Raw genomic sequence first — 18,809 nt, 5'->3', positions numbered from 1 at the left:
AATATTGTTTCCGTTTTCAATTTCAAAGTAAAGAAATACAACACTCTCAGTTGCAAGCGCAAAGAAAATAAACTTTTCTTGCAACAAAGAAAAATTGTTGGACCTTTGCGTCTCTTCTGTTGTCACCGCCGCGCCGAGTGAGGTTTTGATTCCAAAGCATTTGTGACATCTACCGCGGCTCTTGGTGAGCAGCAAGTTTCTGACAATAGGTAAGAATATGCAATTCGCCGCGGCTTAAATTGATTTGACTTTCATGGCAGAATTCAGAAATAAACAGTATTTTTTAACTGCCGTACATTGTTGTTCCATTCCAGTGGAGTAGTGAAATTCTGTCGATCAGCAATCTGAACCATGCCAAAATGCAAATGTGTTTTTAGTGACGTCTTACAAAAGCGGTTTCCTGACTTTAGGCCTGGAAGAAAAAAAACTCCGAGGCAGAATGTCAATTTATGCCATTTTTTTAAAGTAAGAGACCAAGCTTCACAACCGTATAATATTAGGAGCATAGTGAATAAATATTAGAATATTAAGACATTTGCCTACAATGAGGCCTATTATTAGTTATACGGAAAAGGAGTAAAATTATTTTACAGGGGTGTGTGATCTATAAGCACACCAAAACACCAGTAAGCACAAAACGTGTGTCTTCGTCTAAAGTTAACAACATTTTGCAATCTAAAAATGCCTCCTTTTTTAAAGTTTGTCATTTGGTAACCCTAAAGTCGTTGCCGTATATTCTTTTTAAAATAATTTGAAATACAGTCTAAATAATACACAGGATAAGCAATACGAAAGTATTCTGGCCACTGAAAGAAAAGCTGCAAACTGTTGCTGCGGACACACGCTCTGCGTGATTGACGCAAATCAACTCCCACGTACTTCGAAAAGCCGGAGCGGAAGACTTTCTGCTACCCCTAAAATCTGCAAATGGACCGGTCCTTTCCTTCACACCCGCTCCCCGTCTCCCCTCGTTTGGGTATCTTCTCGTGAGCGGTGAGCTGTAGGTGTCCCATTTTTATTGCCGGTGACTGTACATAAAGTGAACATTAAAACAAAAATTGAGATGTGATGAGTGTTGCTAATTGTTTTGGTTTCCAAAAATTCGGTCAAGCAAATTCAACGCCATAATTTGAGATTATCTGCATTCCATAATAGTAACAGGGCGTCTGATTTGATTTGTCAATAGCGTCGCTTTTCTGCCACTTTTGGCTAATCGCGACGATGAGGATGCGTGATGATATGATAAAGGAACACTCACAAAGAACACCCATGCCCAGGCCGGGTTCGAACGCGAAATCGCTGGCGACGTAGCGCGCGCTATGCTAACCACTCCGCCACCAATACAGACGGGGAATTTCCAGGTATTCAGGTGCAGCAGAAGAATACTCAAAAGTTCACTTGCCCTTGTTGATAAATCCTTCCTCGTTGAACATCTTATTTTGGTCATGTTCCGATGAGTTATCCAGAGTGAGAGAGAAAGAAGAGAGAGAGAGAGAGAGAGAGAGGAACGGTCTCCTCTACAAGGTGGGCAATTGCTTTCCATACAAGCAACACCCTCAGCGTTCACGGCCTGTCAGTTTTCAAGTGACGCTTCACGGAATGTGAAGCAACAACAGACCTATAGATTCTTCTGACAGGTCGTTTACAAGCCTCCCTCTTCCCCCTGTGTTAAAACACGATAACTGGATTAAGAAACATTAACTGTCACAGCGATGACATTGCAACGGAGGACAAATAGAAGGAGAGGGGAAAAAAAAAAGATCTACGTGCTTCAAGTCGCTGTCAGGTGTCTAATGCATTCGTCCACCTAGCTTCTGTACCATGTCCACCGATTGATTTTTGTTTTAAAAGGCTCGAAGGACGTGGACCGATAATAAAACACGGGGCTAGGTCCCTCATAACCCCGTTCGTCGAAGAAGAAAAAAGGAATCGGGAGGGAAAAAAAATAATAATGGAATGCCTGGAGAGAATTAGTGACGTTGGAAATACCTTTGGGAAGTAGGAAAAGGGGGGCGGTATCTGATACTGTTCTTGTGTTTCCCCTTCGATTTTCCTCTGTTTCTTTGCTTGTCCAACTTTCAACAAACGCTAATAGCATCCGTTCGCTCACCTCAGTGATTTGATAATTCTGGCCCCGAGAAGATTATAGCGTGGGGACCATTATCGGTTGGGACAGAAATTCCACAAGACAGTGCCTTCAGGGGTCGCGCATCGTTCTGGAAATGTTTGCGTGGCACTTGACGGGAAGTCACTGATACAACGTAAACACACGAAGATGAGTTTTTCTGAGTTGCCCTGCCTTGCCTTGCCCCCTCCCCCCTCTACCTTTTTCACTTCACGATTTGTCCAAAGGGCTGAGTTTTCCACATTTTTAAGAAAGTAGTCCTCGCGTTCGTCGTGTGATGGTGCTGGAAAGAATGGTGTTGTGAGAAAAGTAGTTGGGAAAAATAAACGCCCCTCGCGTGAAATTAGATTGGAAAAACTCTTCCGTATGATAGAGAAATTGTTGTAGGTAAAAGTCCGAGACCAACCGAAAACAGAATAGGAAATACGCTTGGTTTGTCTTGGAGTGGATTGGTGAATATCTATTCCCGGTCCCGCAACGTGGCCGTGCGGTTCCAGGCGCTTTGGGCTCGGGCTACGGAACGCACGCTGGTTCGAGTCTTCTGGGGAAAGCGTTAACAACTTTTCTCCCGAGATTTCGGCTTGTGTATGGGACCGGTGGCCTTTCAGAATCGTGAGGAAAATGGGGAGCTACGAATGAGTAGCCTAACCTGGTCATGAAAACCTACAACAACGACTGAGGGTTCGTCGTGCTGACCACAAGTCACCCCGTTAACTGCTGAGGCATGTGGGAGTGTAGCCGGTAGTCGGTGACATGCCCTGGCCCTCAAGGGATGTTGTGCCATGGGTATTAATATTTGGGTTGTTTCACACGTACACGCAATGAGTGTCTAAACAATTACGTTCCACTTGTATTGTAAGATAACTTTCAAACCGACGTGACAAGCAACGGCACACGATAGCAGACACGTGACACGGGGGTTTCGCACCGAATCACCAAGCGACAGGGGCACCTTTAGTCAGTAAAAAGCCTTCGCTGCATTTGCGCAACTAACAGACCGAGACAAGATAGACGCTATTGAGAAAAAGACCCAGTTCGAGCGACACACAAGCGACAAGCGACACGAGCAGCTTGTCATACCATGCAGAGTTATATCCTATGAGCTTCGACTCGAATATATTTTCAGTTTTCCGTTTTTCACAGTTAATCCTGTTCGCCAAAGTCGCCCGTGCCCTTGCCTCGCATTCTTGTGATCCTTTCTCAAATGTCAACCTCACTTCCACCCCTGGACTGCATTTTGCAGACTAACGAGAGTCTGGCCTCTTGACCCATGGCTAGTATAATCATCTATGGGACTTTTGTTGTGCGCTCTCCACATGTGTTTGTGATTGTCCCTTCATTCATTTCATCTTATCACCATTCATCCTTATCTTCCAGATTAGCCAAAAGTGGCGAAGTAAAATAAATCAAATCATTCATTCATTCATTCATTATTTTATCTATATTGGGCATATATTGCTATTGGTGTAGATCTGTTAATGGTGCTTTGAGAGAGATATACTGTAGATAGAGACATTATCCTTCGTTCTTTGTGTGTTGTCGATATTATCTTTAGTAAAGTATATTCTAAGTCAAACTTAATTGCTTGACAGTGTTGTTACAACAAAATCTCTCCTCCCCTAGAAGTTTTTGGCGAGGGGATTTCTTCGAACAAAATTGTTAGTGGGGGAAAAATCCTCTGTTCCCCCGCACGATTTGCACCCTGATTTTCAGTAACATTACTATGTGACCAAAAATACATTTTGGACAGTTGGGAGGGACATGGATCCGCCCCTGATGCTCTGAAATGACATTCATCATCGAAGGCCATTTTCTTCAGTGAACAGACCGGACTTGCCGTGAACGTGGAGGGAGTACGGTGGGGGGACAACAACACCTGAATGCGTCCACGTGACGATGTTACAAAGCGGATACGAAGAATTTGGCCCACTGCTATGAATCGTTACGTCGACCCCTGGGACAGATAGAGACGTCTTCGAAAGAACTATCTGGGCTTCACTTATCACACAAGCCCCAAACAACTTCTTCGTCTTTCTGGCGTCAGCCGAAATGTTTTCATTCTCAGGCTAAATGCCTTCGTTGTTCGGTTTAGATCTCTTAGTACCTTTTTGGTAAAGCCCAGAAAAATTGCAGTGTATTGACATGGGCGTCCGGAAAGGGCGAGGGGGCAATGGGAGCCACGCCCACCACTGGAAAATGGATGTTGCATTATTGCATAAATTTATAGGTATATTACACACATATATTTCGTTTCAACCACAGTAATTTATGTTAATTATTGGAAGGGTGTTGCAGAAAGAAGTGTTTTTGAGGTGGCAACACTATTATGAGGGGGGGGGGGATATGCCTTGCTTGGTATCTCTGAAAAAAAAATACCTTGCTGCCCCTCCCTAGAAAACTTCCTGCGGATGTCGATGTGTATTGATTGTAAGAGTCCTAAACCTAACAACGAAGGCATTCCGCGCTGACGTCAGGAAGGCGAAGGGCAGAGATGTTGTTTGAAGCTTGTGCGATGAGCACCGGACTATCGTCCATCGGCTGCTGCAACTGAAATTTACGATACCAGAGCCCTCTCGCGGCTGTAGCGAAAGGCATAAACAAAGCATGGATTTTGGCTTTTGCTCCTGCCTCCTTCGGAAGGCAAGTGTCCCGCTGTGTTGTGGTGTGTGTTCAGATCCATCACCACTGGAGTGTGACGCGCTCATCTCAGCGTGGGAACATCACTGCTGGAGCCGCACTGTAAACATGCGTGACTCTTGAGCGTGTGTGGTCCGTGCACCGAATCGGCCGTTCACCATTTCTGATTCTTCTGCTAAAAAACGTCGCGTCATTGTTGTGTGTGCCTTTTTACTCTCCGGCGGGATGCATCGTGTTTCCCAGTGTTACCAGAGCAACAACAGCCGATACTCTTCTTCCGTCGCCGGCTCAAAAGGTATCCGAGAGTGGGTAACAATGGACTCCGGCCGCTGGAGGCTGTAACTTCTACGCCAAGAGCTTCTTCCATTGGCGTTGTCAGGCATGTGCTCACAGTGTCCGACCCCCTTCCCGAAAGTATGCTATATTACGTGGTGAAAATATTGATCAACACGTTGAGCATGCTTGTAAGACTGCGACTCGTACAGTGCCGATTTTTAAAATCTAGTTTTCAAGTTAAGTAGTGTTTCGAATACCACTTCAAGTGATGTAGGTCCCGTCCCGATTAGCGTATCCCAGCATAAAGTGGACTTTCATCTTGCTAGTACATTTTTTCCGTACTTACTTTGTTCATTTCACACGTCTCGTTCTTCACCATAACAATTAAGAAATAATAAAATAAATTCGTGATCAAGTGATGGAATATTTTGGAAGAAACTGAAAATTTTCGGCTCGTGGGAGGGAAATTCCACGAAAACAGATTACCACCATTGCTCCTCTGGGATGGGATCTGGTCACAGGACACTCCCACTCAATCACCGACGACATTTTTCGACCTTCTCTGTGCAAAGTACCACCATGTCGCACCACTCCGTTGCAAGAAGGGTTCGGCTGTCCTTGGCCGAGGGAATTGTGGAGTGGGCGGATGTGCTCGCAGGTATAAATCACCCTGGAGACGGGTTTATTACCGGAGTTGCACAGAACAAATGGAGCAGAGCTGTCCAGTGTTTGTAGCTGTGCTTTAATTACGAAACGAATCGCAGATCCTTTGCCTGTGGCGCGGACCGCGCATACGAACATTACTGTTTTTGCACGCAGGGAACACCTGCGTACTGCACTTGACATGCACACGCAGGCACGAACGCACAACGCAAACTGCCAAGGTCTTTATCGTCCCCCGATTCGCCAGACCGAGAGGGTTTACCTACGGGATTGTTATTAGCGTTCGCTCACGGTGCAGCTGTCAATTTCGTCGTTAACTCATAGCCGACTCTAAACTTTCGATCCTGTGATTTTTTCGTTCGAGGCTAATTCTTAATCATAGGCGTGCGCAGCCCTTCTGATTAGGGGTGCAAACACCTTGATGAAAGTTCAGTCAGGAAAGAAAATAACTAATTTTATCTCACTGTTTTAGTTTCATCGCATTGATTGGTATATGTATATACATACAAACATACATTATATACATATACACATTATACACATTATACACACACACACACACACACACACACACACAAACAAAAGGCACCATAACGAATACATAAATTGCCTCTGAAATGTGCCGCACTCCTTTTCTTTCAAACAATTGTGTTCATGCATTTAAGACAAACCTGTTCAGCAGCAAGAGCCTGAAGTACTTAGTAGTTATAGCTTCTCTCTCTCTGCTACGTGTAATTTGCAATGTATTACAATTCATTTAGATCGTTCGGCGCCCAGGACCAACTCCCGCCGTAGCGGCTCTGAACTTGACAAGACTGTAAGAAAAGCAGATATTGCGAGCCAAGCGAGTAAGAAAATTTTACGAAATGATTTTTTTTTTTTATAAAACTTGATATCGAGGGGGAGCAATTGCCCCTTTGTGCCCCCTGCAGGTGCTCTTAGCCGTCTGGAACAAATAATTCAAGAAAGACGTGAAAACTAATTCCATCTTGAGCTTTTTGTCCTGATACTCTTAGATTCTACTAGTCTTGCTTTCATTTACCTCAATGTTTGCTCTCTAGAATTGATGTCCGTCCAATGTTAGGGACTGGCAATTTCCATTGCCCCCTGTGGTTACGCCGCTGCACCCCCTTCCCCCGTAGTTACTTTGAACTTTAATCGGCTTGAAAATACTTCGATTTTCTTATATAATATCATTTAATAACGGCGATAAGATTCCTCTACCCTAAATTTCTAGGTGAAAGTATGATAATGTAGGGACATGGACGTCTGGAAAGGGGGGCAAGGATGGTCACACCTCCCCCTTAGAAATAGAATGTCAACTTAAAAGAATATATTTCACAGGTATAATTTGATTTCAATCACAGTAATTTACATTAATGCGATAATTCAAATTCAAATGGTCTATTTTGAAATGGGGCAACACTATTATCGGGGTAATATGCCCCATGCAAAAATACCTTGCTTGTCCCTCCGTCAAAAAAATCTGCGAACGTATGATTCTTATCCACAGGCCGTGGTGGTGTTGCCATTTGCGGGGAAATTTCGTGGAAAACATCCAAATTGCAGGAAAATTTGAATATATTCCGATGATTGATTTGGTTTATTTTACTTCGCTTTTCTGCCACTTTGGACTTATGGCAAAGATTAGAGATGATGAGATTGATGAAGGGATACTCACAGAGAACACCCATGCCCAGTCCGAGATTCGAACCCAAGATCCCATGTGTAAGAAATGAAAGTATAGTAAAATATCTAATATATCTAATTTCTGTTCCGTTTTTTAGGTTCCTGGCAGTAAAATGTGTAATTATACTAAATTAACTTCTCAATAATATATTTTAAAAAGTTACCTTGAAATAATAAAGTTGCAATGTGCTAAATTACTAATCTGATAATCTGAATGACATAAGTTCTGAGTACATGGTAGCCAGATATCTTTTCACCGCGAAAGATGCATTCACATTTATACAATGTTGAAGAATATTCTCATTGAATGAACAAAATAGTTTACCGGGCCAAACAAATTAAATGTACATTTAATGCAACTTGAAGAAATAAATCAACTACTAAATATATTTTGAGAGATTTTGGTTTATTTTTTGTTTCTGATTTTTGGAGAAATCAAAAGTTTGAATATTTGTCGCTGAATTAACAGTTGGGCTGAAAAGTTCGTAGGCTAACATAGTAAAAAATATTTTTTTGACAAAATTCGATTTTATTATTCAATATAGTTGCCTTCGAGGGCGATACAACGATTATAGCGGTCATACAATTTTTCGATGCCATTTTTATAGTACGATTTCTCTTTAGCCTCAAAATAGGCCTCAGTTTCGGCGATTACCTCTTCATCAGTGCTAAATGTCTTTCCAGCGAGCATTCTTTTAAGGTCTGCAAACAGGAAAAAGTCACTGGGGGCCAGATCTGGAGAATATGGTGGATGGGGAAGCAATTCGTAGTCTAATTCATATAATTTTGCCATCGTTTTCATTGATTTGTGACACGGTGCATTGTCTTGATGAAACAGCACTTTTTTCTTCTTCAAATGGGGCCGTTTTTTTCGTGATTTCATTCTTTAAACGCTCCAACAACGCTATGTAATAATCTCAGCTATCTCGATCAACTTCACTTTACGATCATTTAAAATTATTTTGTGGACTTTTTTGATGTTTACGTCGGTAACAGCCTCTTTGGGGCGTCCACTGCGTGCATCGTCTTCGATGCTCATTTCGCCTCGTTTAAATTTAGCAAACCACTTCTCAACGGTTGATTTTCCTGGTGCAGAGTCCGAATAATGTTTATCAAGCCAAGCTTTGGCTTCAACAGTATTTTTTTCGCCAAAAAGCAATGCTTTATTAACACACGAAATTCTGTTTTTATCCATTTTTTCACAATAACAAAAGCTGCTTCACTCACAATGCTATATCTCACGAACTAATTATCTGGCAGCTGTGAAATTTATACACGTATCTTTTGAAGGTTAGTACTAAGTAAAAATCACATGGATTTAATTCTAGTAACGCCATCTATGAGTCAGCCTACGAACTTTTCAGCCCAACTGTTATAGCACCTGACTCAATGAAAACCATAAATATGGTCCAAATACCTGAATTTATCTAAAAATATGTAATGTAAACGTGAAATATGTAATAATATGAAATTCGCATGTATGGCTCCTCACATCGTAATTCGCCGACATTTGTAATTTTCGCGTGGCTACGTACAAAAGACAAAATATGTAATTACATAACATTCCGGACCATAATTATAATTATCTGAACTGTGAGTGTCTCTACCATTGAAACACCCTTGGGTTCTTTCTCCCCAACGAAATTCTTCTCGCTCCTCAAGTTGCGTTTCGGGGACGAAGTCAGCAATTCCATTGCTCCATTAAAGGGAAAGGCATACATTCACTGATTTACTCACCCGCAAGAAGGCTGCTCTTTGAGCGTACAGCAGAGAGTTGACATTACCTTCTCCCACACATTTCTCTTCTTTTTGGAAGCTGACGTCAGCTTTGTCTGTTCGCGTTGGTGTAAGTTAAGGCTCTCGGCGCTGTTGAGTGATAAGGTGACAACTTGGCTGTAACATTGTTCACGGTCGTAACATATCAAAGGGAATATAAGGGACCATTTTCCATTGTGAGAAAACAGGATAATATTTCAGAAATCCTACCGCATAATTTGTGTCTCTTCAGAGCTTCTTAGCTGTAACACGCCTACAACATGAAGAGGTCGCCTTATCCGTGTCACAACAACATGTTACAGGCGATATCAAGCGAAACTTGTGTGCTTTATTTCCCAGTGGTATTATAAAAGGTTGTGCCTACGATTGTAGAACATAAGTATGTAACTGCATGAAAAATAATCAAGTAAATTTACTGTATCCGTTCCTACATTCGAATCCCGGATTCTGGATCTGATACCAGAACCTCAGATCTTGAATGCAATATCAGAACCTCGATTCCTGGATCCAGCATCCAGCCTCGAATCCAGGATCCGATATCCGAACCTCAAAACCTGGACCCCACATCCGAATTCCGGATCGCGGATTCAATATCTGAACCTCATATCGTGGATTCAATATCTGAACCTCATATCGTGGACTCAATATCTGAACCTCATATCGTGGATTCAATATCCGAACCTCAGACACTGGATTCCATATCCGAATTCTGAATCGGGGATCTAATATCTGAACTTCAGATCGTGGATTCAATATCCGAAACCTCAGATTTTGGATTCCATATCCCAAATAAGGATTTGGGATCTAATATCTGAACCTCAGATAGTGGATTCAATATCCGAACCTCGAATCCTAGTTTCAATATCCGACTCCGATTCCAGGATCCGATATCTAAACCTCGGATTCAAGATCCAATATCCGAACCTCAGTTCCTGAATCCCATATCCGAATTCTGCATCGTGGGTTCAACATTTGCACTTCATATCGATGATTCATTGTTCGAAGCTAGAATCCTGGATCCAATATCCGAACATCGAATCCAGGATTCGATATCCACGTCTTCATTATCTGAATCCATGAACATCGTCTTTCACCCATCTCTATTTTGTACCGACGTGCAGATATATCGAGGTTTATATCTGCGTACTCTCAGTACAAGTTGTATTATTGTAGCTTTTGGATGTTTGCCTGCCAGACCTGTTCCAGACTATCTAAAAGGGAGGTTTACAGTAACACGCACAACCCTTCCATGGACACACACAACTACTACCTTCATCTGTTTGCAACACTTTCGATCTCAGCCAAGATAACATGTTGTAAGTTCACTTCATTCTCAGAGAGACAAGCCACTGAAATGTGTCCTCACAGAGAATCGAACCACTACGCTATCGAGGTGGGTCACGAACAATGATGAACGATCCTTCACCATGCTGCGCGAGATATCCACAACAGTCTTACGCATGTTCAAAGCATATTTCTCTGGTTTCACGAGTAGTTTCCTCTTCGCCAGTGGCGTGCGTTGGAGACGACCATATGAGTGAGGACTGGCTTTCTCCATTAGCAAAGGTGTCTGAAAATAACTGATACTATACGTGGGAAGGTGGAAAAAATATACGACAAGGTTAAAAAGGTTACATTTTCTTTTACGAAATTCCTGAACTCCCTTTATGTTTTCTTGATCTGAAAACTAACGGGTGATGGTATTTCGTTCTCCTGGACAGACACTAACGAAAGAGACATGATGTGAAGTGACGGAAAGTACTGAAATGATGCAAACTTTTCCGTCATCATCTTTGGTTGCTTGAAGCTCAGGTTTCATAACTGTAGTGCAAAATACAAGGATTGCCGAGTTTCTGATTAATGCACCACGGTCAAATGGTATTGTAAAAAAAAAAAAGATTATTTTGCTAGATCAGAAATGTATTCACACATACCGAAAAGGCGGCTGATCATAATATTCATAACAATGTGTGTTGTTTATGTACAAAAACCTGCTGTTCGTTTTTGTTTTGTTTTTATTGGAGGAGGTCTATTATTTCGAGAGTCGAGACGAAACGAGACTGAACTAAATCCTATTCATTCCTGTCTCTGGACAGTCTGTGTATGAACCAGGGTTGTTAAAGGTCTAGGAGAGAAAATCAGCAAGGGTAAATGGGTTCTGGACCGTAAATAACCTTTTATCTGTAAAGTATTTCAATTATGATCCAGGGGGCCTCCCCGATGGCGCAGTGGTAGCGTCGTCGCCTTGTAATCAAGGGGTCCCGGGTTCGATACCCGGTGGAGGCACATAGTGGTTCGGATCCCAGTTGAAACTGTAGGTCCAGTCCCGATTAGCCTTACTGTGCATAAAGTGGACTTAAAACACCAAATCAATCAATCAAATTATGGTCCAGGAACCTTCTTTCCGGATCAAATTTAAATACGGTCCAGGAACCTTCTTTCAATGAAACAATAGGCAACTTGTACAGAATGTAAATTGTACGAGAGAAAAGGTTCCGGTCCAGCAACGGAACCCAATAGAACCAATTAGCTTGATTGATTTAGTTTATTTTACTTCGCGTTTTGTGCCTCTTGGCTAATTTGCGAAGATGGGGATGAGTGATGAAATGAGGAAATTGGTGAATGGACATTCACAAACAACCAAGCCCGCGCGGGATTCGAACCCTGGACCCTTGGCGTCGCAGCGCGATGTGCTAACCACTCGGCCACAGGGTCCGGCTAGAACCCATTAGAATTTATGGGTTCCTGGACCTTTAACAACCCTGGTATGAAATCAACTGCCACTAACAAGAAGAGCCTTCAGACCAGGGAAAATTTTTGTGACAACTGATGGATTCTAAGAAAGAACGGTTTTAGATTCCTAATGTACCGGTTGCCAAGAATGTACATGCTATTGGTCTGCAATGTCACTCCTGTTTGCGAAAGGCACTTCTTGCCTCGTTGGTCTCCTGACATTCAATTGTGCCGTTATGTCTGTTTCCTGAGCGCAATTAGCGTTTCCCAGGTATTTACGTCTGAATAAGAAATCTTCGCTTTCACACGCCTTCAAAGACAATGTCTTGCGGTGCGTGATTGCTGTTAATTCTACTTGATGTCCATATAGTCTATTCTTTCTAATTACTATGTCACTATGCGTAGCTTAGCAGTCTTCATTTTTTTTGCCTACCATTCCTTGGTCTGCCTTTACACCTTCCTTCTTCAGTATACATTATTTGTAGTCGCTTGTCTCTCTTTCTCTCTCCTCTAGTCTTTCACTTTTCCCCCTTCCCAAAGCCGGGTTGATAGAGGCAACCCAATGGCTAGATATTTTGGCGCCCTAGGCAGAATTGTGGTTTGGCGCCCCACACCTGTCGCTCTAGGAAGCACCGACATTCGATATTTTCTTCTTATACCATGGTTTTTGATATTTACACCCTCCAAATTTTGAAATAAGGAAAGAAAGAAAAACTCAAAAAATAATGTCATATTCAAAGATTCATAGTTTGCATTTCTGATTAAAAAAGAAGTTTAGCATACTTAATAATATTTCAGTTACGTCTTAGTGTCTGAAGAACATATTTAAAAACGTACTATTAGTACTACTTTGTGGAACAGAATATTCCAGCAGAGTATTACCAGAACATAAGCCTACAAGGAAAAGAAGAAAAAATAGTCGAGTAAGACAATGCTTTCGTTCTCCCCATACCTCTGCCAAGTGTAAATTTCTATGTCGCATATTCTGATTTTTTTTCCGGCTTTGAATGACTTCCTTCCTCTGTACATAGCATAGCACCTTAGGCTTCAGACCCCGTAGCCTACACTTCTCTACGGGCCTGGATAGAAGCGAATACATAGAGAAAAAGAAAGATCATATCCTGGCTCCTTTCGCCACTACTTTGATTCCCTGTTCTTCCTCTTCCTCTCTCTCTCTTATCCTTTCCGCCCCCCTCCCCAAATAATTGGGGGAACTCTTTTCCCCCTTCTCTCTTTTTATGGGATTCTTCTTTTTCTTCTAGAAAGAAAGAAAGAGCATTTCTTTATTTCGTTCTCTATCTCAACATTCCTTATTTCTCCCCCTTCTTTTCCTTCTTCTCTTTTTATTCCATTCTTTCTCTTCCGTTTCTTTCCTTCTCCAGTGAGAGAAAGAGAGAAGTTAGAGACAATGATAGAGAAATAGGGAGAATGGCATTTTCTCTTTTCACGCCACTTTCTTCCTATTTGAATTAATCGCGACGTTCGGAATGAATAGACGAAAACAATGATGAGACAAACGCAAAGGAATGTCTCTGCCCATCGCGGAACTTGAACCCAGATCCTTCAGTGAAGAGGGGTGAATCAAGACTCAACGAGCTCGGCCACAAGGCATGATGACTTTTCGAGATAAAATTTTGCTCTTTGATGCCTCATTTTAACGCTACGGGTACTCGAAGAAACTACATATTATCCAGTACGTATGCAACCACAAAAGATGATTTTACTGTTGCTACTTTACTAAAATCTTTAGTACGCTAACGTCAGCACGTGACTGACCCGTGGGTATGGAAGGTTGCTAATTAAGATATAGGAGCTACATTAAAAGAAAGGGAAGGATCAATCCGCCACATTCGCGTGAACTTTCTCTTTGTACAAACCAGAACAATGCACAGATTAGCATATGAAGAATACAAAGGAATAATGAAAATTAAAATAAAAAAAACAAACTATTTCCCATGATCAGCAGTGCATCATATACGATCATATTCTGTTCTATTACCATCGCTTGTCATTTCAGTAAAGACTGATGACAATGCGATAACTGTAAATGATATACAGCAACCTTTTCGCAGTCTAGATAAAGCAAAATTAATATAAACTAATGCCCTACTTTTAACGAACACTAATGCGATTAAACAACTGTAAAGTTGAAAAATGAATGGAGAATCTTGACTTGATAATTTGTTGGAATTGTTTTCGAAAGTATGTTTTGATGTTGTTTTTTAAAGCCGACTTTGTACTCAGATGGCAAATCGAGTTAAAGTTGAAATGTGCCTTCACCTGGAATCGAATTCGAGACCCTTTTACAAAGCATCAGAATTAACCGGACCCAAATAAAGCGCTCACTGCTTTACTTTGTCAAGACCTGATCGAGATGCTGTTAATATACTCAAAGGTTCCAAATATATCAAAAATGAAAAAGTGACTGAGACAATTTTGACCTTATTCATTTGCATCCTACGGAAAAGACAATAAAATCGTATCCTTTTTTACCAGTGTAAGTATAGAAGAGTACACTATCTGAGAGGGACGGGAGGACGAGACGAATGCTTAATTTTAGATATGGGGGAGGGGTGCTAGCTATTATCTTGGTCGCGCGCAGAAAATTCTCTAATGGACGAGGAGGACAAGGAGTTAAAACCATCTTTTTTAAACTTGGAAAACCTTAATTTATATAGGTACTATACAGATGCTTCTAATGGTTCAGGAATTTCCTCCTCATTGTTTTTTTTAATACCACACTGGATATAGCCTACCTATATTTAAAAACGCAACGTCATGTTTAGGGATCATCGTTAAGCAGGGACAACGAAATAAAATAAATATGAAGAAATAGACTGAGAAAAATAGCACAAATTAAACCTTGTTAAAAAGGGAGAGATAAAAGAAACTCGAGAGACAGAGAGCGAAAAAGGAAACAAGAGAAATTGAAAGATAAACTAAGGAAAAGAGAAAGAGAAAAGGAAAAACAATACAATAGAGAAGGAAAAACAAGAAAACAGAAAGGGGTGGGGGTGAAGGAAAGGAAATGTAGGATAGAAATTTATAAGTAAGCAACTTTCCCATATTCCAAGAGAGGTTGGTCAAATTACCATCATTATAAGTGACGATTTAACGCTACTGCTTTTAGATGTCTCAGACAGGAGGAGGCAGTCATGTTCACTCCTTTGACACACACTACATAATCCTTCAGCGGCACAATGCCGGTGCTATCTGAAAGGTACACTTACTCAAAGGAGAGCCAAGCAAGCAACATACGATTGAACTCAATGCGTGTTCCATCATAAACTTTTTAAATTTCAGGAGACTTGAAAATGGATTCCTTTGCTTCACACCACAGACATTCCTATATCCTCTCCATAATCGCGTAACTGCAACCAGTCCGTTTCAATTCTTCGCACTATGTTCATTTCATTGACTGATTGATTGATTTGGTTTATTTTGCTTCGCTTTTCTGCCACTTTTGGCCGATCGCGAAAATGAGGATGAAATTGATGATGAAACACTCACAAAAAACACCCATGCGGGATTCGAACCCGGGAACGCTGGTGTCGCAGCACGCTGTCATAACCACTCCGCCACGGAGAATGTTCATTCATGTTCCCTTCCCTTTCATCTCTGCACTTGCCACTTACTGGGCTCAGACTCGAACCAGAGAATTTAAACATTTTAAAAGTGTGTTGCTTACTACTTAATTACTGATTTACTGACTTACAGTATGAGAAATTTAGCAAGTTTTCCATATTTTTACGACAGAAAAATGAGAAATTGAATTTCTTTGCAGTAGAAAATGAGATGTCTGGATGGGAAAACATTGTTATCTATACACAGAACACAAAGTTTGATTGATTGATTGAGTTGGTGTTTTAAGTCCACTTTATGCACAGTAAGGCTAATCGGGGCTGAACCTACAGCTTAAAGTGGGATCCGAACCACTATGCGCCTCCACCGGGAATCGAACCCGGGATAACACAAAGTGTATGCATTGAGAGAAATATGTTGACTCCAGTGCATAAACTGCTAATGTAGCAAGCACATTTGGTGCATCAAAAGACAAAGAAAAATGCATGAGTGCCTTTTATCAGCTGTGATGCACTAAAAATGCATCAATTAAGAAATCACGGACTAGTGTTGCCCACGAGACGAGACTTTGTCCTGTCTCGTCTCGTGGAAATGCTGTCTCATCTCGAAAATATTCGTTTGTCTCATGACACATGGTCAATCTCGTCTCGTCTCGAATTTTTAAAAGCCTGTCCCGTCTCGTCCAGTGGACAACACTATCACGGACGTCTGTAAGGAGGGCAAATGGGACATTTCCCCTGGAAAATTAATGTCAACCTAAGATTCTATATTTCTCACATATAATTTTATTTCGGTCGCGGTACTTTGTTAATTATTATGACGGCGTTGCAGGAACAGGATAACTCCAAACTGAAGAAGTGCTTTCTGAGGGGGCAATACTATTATGGGGTAATACTACATGCCTTGTTAGCCCCCTCTGGAAAAATACCTTGCTTGGCCCTCCCTGAAAAAATAAATCCTGTGGACGTCCATGGAAATGATCATTTCATAGAAAGCAAGGGAACACATTTACTGAATCAATTGATGTTTGGTAGATCTTTTGCATCAACCTTGATATGATACATTTCAAGTTCTGTGTTTTGGCATGGACTTCAAAAGGGGGCAACGAGTGGTGCCCCTCTCTGGAAAAAATGCTGCGGGTGTCCATGTGTGTAGGAACGCTTAATATTAAACAACAAATAAATTATCGACCAAACAACAATAATAAAAAAGACTGGATGTTTTACATAACCTTTTTTTATGGAATATAATCAGACATGATTTATTTTACTCGAAAAAATTGCCTGCTCGGATGCACACTCATTGTGCACAATTGCAGGGGCCGCTATACACCAGATCGATGCTAAAGCTAATGACAAACTACCTGAACGCGAAAGAATACGAGCAGACGAAAGTGAGCGGTATTTATCAACTATAAAAATACTTTTTTATCTTTTTCTACCCTCCCGCTCCTCCTCGTCCGTCGTCTTCTTTTTATTCTGAGGTTGCCATTACAGAAAATGTAACTTGAAGGCGGTCGCGGATTTTTGCGTACACAGCGACAGAGGTTACTTATAAACATTCATCTTTCGACTGCGAGTATCGTGGTCGGCTAGACGAAGCCAGCTAATGACAGCTTCGAAGACGCCCAAGTACAAAAACACGCCCAGCACCGGCAATTATGTATATGAGGAAACTTTACGAGCACTTTAAAACATTTTTCACACGCAAACATCCATGTTCAAAGAGTGGTGGCGACTGGAAACCGGTTGGAAGAACAAGAACGCCACGATGTCACTGGAGTGGCTGCCGAGTAACAAAGGAATTATTAGTGACATCCTAAGTTCGAAACATAAAACCTTTACAACTGTCATGTAATAATCGGTTAAAGTCTCTCCATCGAGTTTTAATCACACTGGCTTTTATGTCTTTTTTAAGAGAAGAAACCCCTTCCTCCCCCCACCAACTTTTCTTGTTATTTATGATTCTGTTCTTTCCATCTGGTTCATTATATTATTATTATCAGTGCTAGCAAATCTGCAAGAAGAAATTTATGCGATGAATGTTACCGAACATCTTATCATGCACATGGTGATGTCTGGAGTGGGAGGAGTGAAGAATCTGATCTCTTTTTTTGTTGTTGTTGTTATTTGTTTACTTCTTGTTATAAGTCCCGGATGAGTTACAAACTTTCATCTGCATCGTAACTCAAAAGATTGTGAGTTACGTACCTGCTTTGATTCCCCGAACATGGCTGAATAAATCAAAAAGGTTCTTGATGAGCTGCTGGTCTTCTACCGTGATGTTCACCGAAGGATTGGTGAGTGCGAAACTGGAGGTACACCAGCGGCAGGTGTTGGTTGGCTTCCCGACCCGGTATTTAAATCACCTGCACCAGGGTGTATCATCCTCAGAGGTATGTGTGGCCATTTGCGCGTGCACCAAAAAAAAAAAAAAAAAGGTATCACCGACAGGTCGAGAGCATGTCCACGGCGATGAAGGCAAGTGCAGGATAAAGTGGATATTTAAATATCGGTTCAAAAAGTACTCACCTCTCCCGTAGCCCTGCGTGTGCTTGGCGAAACTGTTGACAACGGCGTCCACGGCTTCCTTGAGGATTTGTTTGGCCCTGGCATCCGGCACTGTAGAGACAGCGTGACGTGCTGCAGGTGTTGGGGGAGCCTTCGCCTTGGTGTGCATGTGCGCAGCCTGCATCTCCACAGCGATCACTCTACTGACTTCCATCACCTGGAACTCGAATCGGTCAAACTCCCTTGCGCGCGCACGAAGTAGTTCCACACACACACACACACACACACACTCGCACCGCATGCACACAGGCCGCGACCCTGCGAACTGCCCGTGTTCTTCCGCGCCCCCTTTGGTCGCGTGACGTCACGCCATATATCGCTCGAGCGAAAGATATTGTCCGTCAGAGGTGGGTGTCGCTCTTGATCCTTCGATATATATAAAAAAGAAAAGAATCGGCCACTAAAGGTGAATCTGAAGGATTCGCGACTCTAACGTCATCTGTGGTTCATTGGAGATATTACCTGAAGAGATCATGCACCGTGAAGAGCCAATTGTGGGCTCGAGTGCTGCCATCCAGCGTCAAGAGCTTCAACTGTTGAGTGCTCAATGAGGGGAGACATGAACGATCACCTTCTGGCGTCCAAAGCACTCTCAGAACCTTGATATTCCCTTGTCAGTTGGCACAAAAGAAAGTCGAAGTGTATTCCCGAAACCCACTGTGGATTAATATGATGTAATCAGCTGGCTTCTAAATTCTTTTCTCCAAATAGTTTTCCACCATATCCAAACGCGAAACGCCAAACCGGCAATGATTCCA

The 18,809-nt window shown here is 41.9% G+C and overlaps 1 protein-coding gene across 1 annotated transcript in view; it reads right to left on the bottom strand.

Annotated features, from left to right (window-relative positions):
- lft (Limb expression 1 family member lowfat) overlaps positions 1-18,386 on the bottom strand; it is a 180,206-nt gene extending 161,820 nt beyond the window's left edge. The window contains exon 1 of the mRNA XM_083132032.1: positions 18,013-18,386. Coding sequence (XP_082988158.1) covers positions 18,013-18,292 — 280 coding nt within the window. The 5' untranslated portion in view covers positions 18,293-18,386. The remainder of the gene's footprint in view (positions 1-18,012) is intronic.
- Between the last annotated feature and the right edge of the window lie 423 nt (positions 18,387-18,809).

The sequence above is a fragment of the Lepisma saccharinum genome, chromosome 1 (genome assembly GCF_977018435.1).
Source record: "Lepisma saccharinum chromosome 1, izLepSacc3.1, whole genome shotgun sequence".
NCBI lineage: Eukaryota > Metazoa > Arthropoda > Insecta > Zygentoma > Lepismatidae > Lepisma > Lepisma saccharinum.
Note: the sequence above shows the minus strand (reverse complement) of the source record. Positions and strands in the feature narration are given on the sequence as shown.